Source organism: Phocoena phocoena, chromosome 20 (genome assembly GCF_963924675.1).
Source record: "Phocoena phocoena chromosome 20, mPhoPho1.1, whole genome shotgun sequence".
Classification (NCBI taxonomy): Eukaryota; Metazoa; Chordata; class Mammalia; order Artiodactyla; family Phocoenidae; genus Phocoena; species Phocoena phocoena.
In genome coordinates, this window is record NC_089238.1 from 24,249,762 (window position 1) to 24,259,202 (window position 9,441).

General features: G+C 41.7%; 1 protein-coding gene across 2 annotated transcripts in view; it reads left to right on the forward strand.

Moving 5' to 3' along the window:
* Nucleotides 1–9,441, forward strand: part of LONP2 (lon peptidase 2, peroxisomal) — a 98,406-nt gene extending 88,965 nt beyond the window's left edge. The window contains exons 13-15 of one of the 2 annotated variants that reach the window (XM_065898606.1): nt 4,806–5,013; nt 5,425–5,615; nt 9,019–9,441. In XM_065898606.1, the coding sequence (XP_065754678.1) occupies nt 4,806–5,013; nt 5,425–5,615; nt 9,019–9,240 (621 nt within the window). In that variant the 3' untranslated portion in view covers nt 9,241–9,441. The remainder of the gene's footprint in view (nt 1–4,805; nt 5,014–5,424; nt 5,616–9,018) is intronic. The other variant, XM_065898607.1, reaches the window with a different exon arrangement.

Genomic DNA, 9,441 nt, shown 5'->3' on the forward strand with positions numbered 1-9,441 from the left:
AATACTGGCTCCTGCAACCACCATACACCCTTAAAACAAATAGACCTATGCCCAGTCACAAAAGTAAAAGTCCCTATTATTTTTATTATAACCCTAATTTTATATTTGCTTTAATAACCTATACCACCCCTTACTGTGCTTTATTTTCATTGAAGATGAGTCTGCAAAAATACATTAGTACCAAAAATGTTACTGACCTAGCAAACAAACAGGAAGAAAGATAAGAAGGCACACTTTTACTGGTGTTATGTCCGTTTAGAATTCTCTCAACAGGTTGAAAAATGAGTTCCTGAAACTTTGTCTAGATTTCATATTTAGGAATAGTATCATAAGTCACCTTTTCAAATACAATAAAGTTTCCTAAAGAAGAAAGATCAGTTAAACACCCACTTTTAGAAAATAACAGATCTCCCTGCATTATGAGAGAGAGTGGGAGAGGGTGGGGTGGGTGCCGGTGTCTGGGGCCGCCGAGACTTCATTCTCCCTGACTGCTTCTCAGAACACCTCCTCAGAGGCAGGCCCGGGTCCCGGCGTGGAGGGCTTAGGAAGGACGCAGCTACTGAGTCTCATTTGATCTGGTCAGTTATGAGATTGCCATTAATAATGGTAAACTTGGTTGCAGTTACTTTTACTGATTACATGAACCTCTTTGGGGGGAGATGAGAATCTTATAATTTTCATTTTCATCCTAGTGAAGCCAGGAGAAGCCTCCACATTATGAGATACATATATACACACACATATATATATTATCTGCATATTAGATATATATACATAATTAGATACATTATATAAATATAATACAATCCTGCAGTTGACACCCCCCCAAAAAAAACACCCAACATACAGAGTTCCTATATATCTCTGGGGGTAACAATCAATCTCATAGACTACAAATGTGGTGATACAATCAGAAAAACACATAAACTCTAGTCTTTGCAGGATAAATTTGATTTTCAGCCTCAGAAAACCAGTCATCCAAGCCACGAGCGTCTATGTTTTGTCGTCTGCTAATCCTGAGAATGTGTCATCTGAGTATTCCTGACTCCATTCATAGTTTGTATGAAAGCCTCAGTGGTGGACAAAAAGTTCTTATGCAGAGGTCACTGCCCTTAGAAAAAATAGTAATAAAGGGAAGAAGAGACTAGACATGCAGGTTTTAAAAAACGTCCTGAATAGAATGCATCCACAGGTGAATTCCAGGAGATTCCATCAGTGTGCTTGCCTTGCAGACAGATAAAAGCAGGTGCTAGAAATGAGCAAAGTGTATAAAACACTAACGAAATGCCCAAAGAGTCATGGTAGTAAATTCCTTCTTCCTCCCTCTCCATTCAGACCTGCTGTGCCCCACGCCCCTGTTAGGACAGCAGCGATGCTGCACTCAGCCTGGCCCACCACCAGCCAGTTGTACCAAGGAAAGGCCTTACTGGAAGGGCCTGCAAGCAGCTGGCTCTCAGCGGCGCCGGTGCTGCGCCAGACCGGGGCCGTGTCGCGCAGCTTCCCAAGGTGACGGTGGCTGACCCCGGCACCCCTCCAAAGCAAACAAGTTCACAACTGGAAAAATCAAATATTCCTACAGAGACTTTAAAGAAGTTGGCAGATGGAGAGCCGCCGTGGTGACAACCCTGGCGGGAGCATAAAAAATGCTGTGCAAGCTATAGAAAACAAACCAACGTGTGGTGTAAGCGTTACTGAGGCACGAACCTGCACACATACCGCAGCCATCTGACAGCTCAGGTTTTGCGAGGCACTGTGCCTGTCCCTGGTGAGAAGGCCCACAATATTATTCCTGTCTTGAGTCCTTGGCACCTGCTGGCCTCTCTGCTGTGAAAAGGCTTCCTGGCCTTTTTCTGCCCAGCAGATTTTAAGACCGCTCAGTCTCTCCTGTGACACCTGTCCCAACTCCGCAGACATGGACCCTTGCCTCTGCAGGGCTCTCTGTAGATACAGGCACTGGCTAGATGGTCTTGTTGCACTCCCCATGCTGGGGGGTAAGTGGCCCCTTATCTGATGCGGTTAGGTAGGTAGTCTGTCACCGCTCTGAGGTTTTCACTTGACATCCCCGTGATCCATGATGGGGCCAGGCTCCCGGTGCCAGTAAAGCACCATTGGATGAAGGTAAAACTCTTAGTCCCTCTGACGGCTGCAGCAGTAAATAACAAGGTATTAAAACTGTAAGTGTTGGTCTAGGTTTGGAAGGGTCACAAAGAGTTGTACGTATTTACTATTTCAGTCAGATATCACTAAATATCACTATTTTAAGTTAATCGAGAGGAAAGAACAGTGTGAAATTGGCAATGATTAGATGCTCAAATGCTCCTTAAACACTGCTATCATTGAAGTGTTCAGAATGCAGTCATACTTAATAAGACATATCCTGTTATTAATTAGGTTTTTCATTAAGTATTTTAAACACTTCCTCAGTCTGCATATTTACATGATTGATAGAATTATTACAGAAGAAAATGACCATTTCTTTGAACAAGATTTGGTTAACAGATAAAGGAAACTTGAAGCACCAGTTTCAAGGGAAATTGAATGACAGAAGTGAACTTGAGAAACTCCTGCTCCACTCTGACATTTAGAGGGAAAAACGTTCTAAGCATCAAGCCTAGGCCTGTCTTGGCTAACACAATTGATGATTCCACAAACCAGTAATGGAATTAGAAACTGGTAGGAAAGTACCAGTAGATAAACATAGTTTTGAAATTATTGTATTGAATCACTTGTTAGGGAAGTCTATAAAATACAAATTGTTCTGTATAAAGGGTTTAAGATGGCTGGGAAACTGCATGCGGGAGCAAGAAAGAGCATATATCTTATCTTTTAAATTCATATTTACTTGCACTCATTATTTCCGAGGGAAAAATACGTAGAAACTGGATGCTTGGTTGTTAAGAGAATTGTTACAATTTCAGAACACATGGCTTTGAAGAATATGACTCCAAGTCTAAGAATTACAGATTGGTTACTTCTTAGATAACTGCTATTAGCCTCATCACGAGACTCTAGGTTTGATAGTAACTCCTGCCCTCAGTTCTCCCACCCGTGTATGTTGTTGTTGAGTTACACAGATTTGTCACTGGTCCCATCTTCAGGTTAATATTTCAGCACTTACCGTCAAGTTAGAATAAAGTGTTTACGAGCCTGGATGGTTTTGGTTTGGTCACGTGTACTTATCTACCCCCTGTCCTTTCAATGAACAATGGACCAGTTACTTTTACCCAGAGCACTGGCAGATGGAGAGTGTTGGAAACTGGTTTGGTTTCTTGAAGCAATGTGGTAATCAACATGAATCCTACTTCTGATTCTTTGGGGACATGTTTGGTATTATTCTGACAAAATGAGTTTTGAGGATTTAGCTGTTAAAAGGGATTGTTCTCATTATAGCTAATGAAGTTGTGCTGTATGGCTTTTTCTGTTACATTAGCACAGGATTCAGTATATTGAGGATAATTCTTTAGGACTGGTTCAGTCAGTCCTAGAAAAGAGCCGTGCAGTAAAAACAGGAACCCCTGACAAGTTCCCACCCAAAGTAGATGTTGTTCAGGTATAGAGAATTGATTTTATATTAGCAAGAACAAGCCTTGTGAACACTTTTATAAATAATTGTTTCTGTGTTTTCCTTAAATAGTACTGATCTTTTGCATATTGATCTTTTGCGTCTTTTTCCTCAAATAGATACAAAACAGGGCAAATGCAAAGCTGAGGGAAGGTGAAATCCATGGTGCACAGTGTCAGCTCAGCCGGCGATGCAGCCTGGCCTTTCCAGTCTCTAACGTATCATTAAATATAAAATTAAAATTTTAAATATAAAACCAACTTTAAAAATAGGTTTTTATGTTTACTACTAAAAATAAGTGCCCAGTAGCTTCAATGGATGTCAAACGTCCATTTAAAATCAGGATTTTCAGCATCTAAGCCCCTTGGAAAAGCAAGCATCAGCCACCCAGCCCTTTAACCAGAAACTCAGGCTATAGACTCTCCTGCTCTGTAGTGAGAAAGTTACCTCTCGGTGGAAAAATCTCATGATGGCATCAGTGCTGGGTTGACATATTGTGCCCAGTTCCTCTAACATGGGTAACTTCTATTACGATAAGAAATTTGGAGGCTCAGAATGTGCGATAAAAGTTAACATAACTGTTTTTCGGCTGTTACTTTTGATATGTTTTCATAACTTGGATGTGTTAACCTGTTTGGCCTGTAATCACCAGTGAGTGACACAGTCAGTTTAATGTGGAAGTGAGGCAGCACAGTGGGCCTCCGAGCACACAGAAAGGATCCAGGACACAGTGAAGTAGCATTTTACAGTGCCTCCGCGGCAATAAAGATGAGTGGCAGGGAGGTAGGATCCAGGGGTTTTAATATATACCTTGGCCTCTGGAGCTAACACTTCTCAAAAGTACATTGAAAAGAGCGTTTCTACTTCCAGAAGCAAATTCATGATTGCCTAAAATGAAGTTCGGTGCTGTAGTGTTTTTAAATATGCAGCCTAATAAAAGCATTGAGATAGATAAAGCGATTGCGTTTGTTCCTGAAAATTAGGGCATGTGTAACTAGATGTGGTGCTTAAGTATCAAAAGTCACTCACGCATACTTTAAGGTAAAATTGTTTCTGATAAATGCCACAGTCTCTCTTGGCAAAAAAGCCCTGTGTGACTCCAAGTCACGTGCAGTAGTAAGTGCTTTGAGGTGCAGCTTAAGCTTAAGCCCTGTGAGGAAGAGCCAGCGCTTGTGATTAGGTCAGCCTGGAAAGAATTCGGCTCTTGCTGGCCTTACCGATCATTTTCCTTCTTTCTCTCAAGGTGTCTGAGCGTCTGAGTCAACCAGGAGTGGCGATCGGTTTGGCTTGGACTCCCTTAGGTGGGGAAATCATGTTCGTGGAGGCGAGTCGGATGGATGGCGAAGGCCAGTTAACTCTGACTGGCCAGTTGGGGGACGTCATGAAGGAGTCTGCCCACCTGGCTATCAGCTGGCTCCGCAGCAACGCCAAGAAATACCATCTGACCAATGGTGAGCGACCCACCCCAGGGAGTAGGGGCGGGGGGTGCAGCTGCAGGCAAAGGAGAGCCTTGGGATCCTGACCCAGGAGGCATCCCACAGTTCAGAGACAGATCCAGTTACCCCTTAAAGCACAGACCTTTGCTTTTGAATTCCTGTGGAAATTCTAGTTCCCAGTTGAGGACTGTTTGACTGGAACCTGAGCTGGAAACCGACTCCAAGGGTTTGTTTTGTTTTTCCTGCTACTTGGAATAGAATGAAGCTGTTCTTCCAGACCCCCACTTTACTTATACTGCCCATTAATATTTTGAAGGATCTGTTTACCCGAAACATTCATTTTTATCTCTTTGATTTTCTTTTTTCGGAGAAAAAGAAAACAGGTTTAATTTTTCTACATCAAAATCCTTTTTTCCTTTTTTAAAGCTTCTGGAAGTTTTGATCTTCTTGAGAACACAGACATCCATCTGCACTTCCCAGCTGGAGCTGTCACAAAAGATGGACCATCTGCTGGAGTTACCATAGCAACCTGTCTCGCCTCACTTTTTAGTGGGCGGCTGGTGTGTTCAGATGTAGCCATGACTGGTGAAATCACACTGCGAGGTCTTGTTCTTCCAGTATGTATGAAGAAACCTATTTATATGGTTTTTAATTTTTTTAATTTAAAATTTTTATTAATAGTATTTTAAAATCTAAATTAATAGTGGTTTGCCTTCTTCCTATGAGTAGCTTAGTTTTAAACACATATTAAATTTTTATATCTGTAATTCAGATTTTAAAATTTTGATCAAATAAAGGAAAAACTGACAATTTTCCCCTCTACTAAAAAAGAAGACTTGCTTACAGAAAAAAATATCAGTCTGGTCACCAGAAATATCAGCTGTTCAGGTGAAGATTTGAGGCTTTATTCTAGTTAATGAATTGTTAAATATATGGCATGTGTGTAAAATAGGATGGTAGCTATTTTTAAACTTTAAGCCCAATTCTCACCTTTTGGAATTCCTGTGAGACCTCCTGTCCGCCTATAGATAACTTAGATTACTGTAATTGATAGATTGATAAAAAAATATATAGAAAAGAAGTAGTATAAAATGGAAATTGTAGTAAAGACTAACCATGCCTAATTGCTAAATTTTGAAAACGTTCTGTACATATGAGGCTTTAGGGCTCCAGCCTATATCATAACTACTTATAAAAACACTGAAAAATGCATAGAACTTGAGAGATCATTTAGAGGTTTAAGTCATTAGTTAGCAGTACCAGACTACAATAAAGTTTTGGTGGGTTCAATAGCAAAATGAGAAAAAAAGGAATGTTCTTTATTATGAGAACGCCTTTATTTTATGAGGTAATGGTGAAAGTAGGTCATAGAATCTCACCAATTAGGATCACAAAAAATGCTCTCAGTTCCCTGATTTTTTAAATTGAATTCAACCAGAAAGTCATATTCTAAACCTTATTTACTATAACTGTATATCTATACTCGATAGGAATGTCGATCTCTTTTCTTTACCTTACCCCAGAACTACTGCATTTCTAGTGACAGTAGTGGTTGATACGAGCTGTACTACTAAAAGGAAATGAGCAAGTGCTTTACTGACCATAAACTCTTTAGTTTCCTAGTTCAAAATGGTAAGCTAAGCAAGGAATAAAGGGAATAAATTATAACAGTCAAAAATGAGGGGGGAAGGACTTCCCCCGTGGCACAGTGGTTAGGAATCCGCCTGCCAACGCACGGGACACGGGTTTGAGTCCTGGTCTGGGAAGATCCCACATGCTGCAGAGCAACTAAGCCTGTGCACCACAACTACTGAGCCTGTGCTCTAGAGCCCAAGAGCCACAACTACTGAGCCTGCGTGCCACAACTACTGAAGCCCGCGCACCTAGAGCCCGTGCTCCGCAACAAGAGAAGCCACTGCAGTGAGAAGCCTGCGCACCGCAATGAAGAGCAGCCCCCGCTCGCTGCAACTAGAGAAAGCCCGCGCACAGCAACGAAGACCCAACGCAGCCAAAAATAAATAAATGAAAAATATTTTTTTTTAAATGAGGGGGGACACACCATTGTAAAGCAATTACACTCCAATAAAGATGTTAAAAAAAAAATGAGTGGGGAGCCATCAGCTGATAGTTCAGCCAACTTCTAGAAGATAGAAGTGTCCCCAGCTGATGTAACAGAATTGGAGGTGGAGACAGTCTTCCCAGCAGGAATCTGTTGAAAAGCACTGGCTCAGAGCCAGAAGGTTCAGACCAGGAGAAAAGGAAGGGGGTGGGAAATGAAAACCAGGGGATTCGTTGAAATCTCCATAGAACAAATGGTTCTTCCACTAGGTCCCCTGCACTCAGTGCAAATTGCACGCAGATAAAGGCTTCCCTACCCCCAGCAGAGGCGAAGCCACAGCAGCTCTGAGTAAGCCTTCAGTTTTAAACTATTATGGGAGACATGGAGAAAAGCAGCAGCATTTAAGAGAAAGACCTGGTAAGTCTGGAGAAAACGTAATTCAAGAACAGAGGATAAGACAAAGCTCTTGAATTTAAAAGAATGGTTTTAGGAATTGGTCGATGAACTATTCAGAAAAAAATAATAGAAAAAACAGTCTGACAAATCCAACATCTAACTAAACAGAGAAAATAGAAGAGAACAAATTGTCAAGGAAATAATGGAGCATTTCCTAGAATTTAAGGCTATGTTCAGATTGAAAGGGCCTGTACCAACTAGGAAAAAGGATTGCATCCTCATGACTTTTCAGATCATGGAGGTAAAAGTTTCTCATCCGTGACCCTAGATACACAGCACCTTCAAGACTCTGAGGGAAAATGGGTTTAAATCGTCTTGTATACACAGCCTTACCGTCAACCAAATGTGAATGCAAGATAGACATTTCCGTACGTGCAGGGAATCCGTTTATCTCACACTCTTTCTGAAGAAGTTACATTGAAAGTGTAGTTCAGCAGCATAAAGGAAAAGCCTGGCAAGAGAGTGACAGTGTGGTAGGATGGCCACTGTGCAGAAAGGTCTAGAGCCCAGCCAGTCTGGTGCCACAGGTGGGAGCAGGCTTCTGAGGGCTGTCTCCAGGGGTCGCGTGTCCCGGGTGGTGTGACTGAGACTTCTGTCTGTTATCTAATACTCATACACACCACCCCAAAACGGCAGTTATTATCCTTAGTTTCTGTGGGGCAGGAACTCAAGAGAGGCTTAGCTGGGCTCTTGTGGCCCAGGGTCTCTCATCATGTAGTCATATACCAGTCAGTCATCTGAAGGCTGACTGGGGCGGGGCAGCTGCTTCTGTTGTGGTTCACTCACGTGACTGCAGATTGGTCCTGGTTGGCCGGATTGCTGGGGTGACCTCAGACACCTGGGCTACCTGAGCTACCTGCAGGGCAAGAGATCCAAGAGAGATCCAGGCAGAAGCTCTTATTTTTTGTGACTTAACCTTGAAAGTCACACAGCATCACTTCCACCGCACTCATAAGTAAATCGCTAAGCCTGGCACACATTCAAGGGAGGGGAATTAGACTCCACCTTCTCAAGGGACCATTTTAGACATATTTTAAAACCACCACAAGAGCCTAGATGTTTTCTTCATCACACGGCACAGAGGTCATTGCTTTAAAGCTGTACAGAAGAAAATAATCCTGGCATGCAACTAAGCTCTGTAGGAATGGTATTTATGGTCAAAATAATGTAATGCTTTTTCAGAATCAACCTATTAACAAGACTGTTGTGAGTATAGAAAGGAATATAAATGTTAACTTTGACAATATAAAAGAGAATCACGGACAGAAGAGGTGCTCATACCTGTCAAAAATTTAGAATCTTCCATTAAAAGGATTTAATATAATACTAACTGAAATGTAAAGAATTTACTGTTAACCTTTTTAGTGGCTTTCCTAGCTCATGCTGTAGCGAAATGGAAGATGATTTGGATGTTTTAAAATAGCAGTGAAAGAAAGGTGGGTCAGGGTTTCTTTCACAGCCTGAGGATGATCATAAACCTTAATAACGTTCTTCCCTCCTTACAGGTAGGTGGAATTAAAGACAAAGTGCTGGCAGCACACAGAGCGGGATTGAAGCGTGTCATTATTCCTCAGAGGAATGAGAAAGACCTTGAAGAAATCCCAGGCAATGTCCGGCAGGATTTAAGTTTTGTCACAGCAACCTGCCTGGATGAAGTTCTTAACGCAGCTTTTGATGGTGGCTTTACTGTCAGCACCAGACCTGGCCTCTTAAATAGCAAATTGTAAGCCCAAATCTCAGCTTCTTAGAATTTTAAGTTATAAAGTGCCAAAAGGTACTGACAGGATGATTTTATTCACACCAGCAGGGGTAAGCAAAATGTCCCTAATTTGCGAACCTAATCTCAGCAGTAACAAACCTGACTCAAGTGGTGGCTAGTGTTTATTACAGAAATGTTAATTTAATAAATTGATTAAATCGGAATTGAA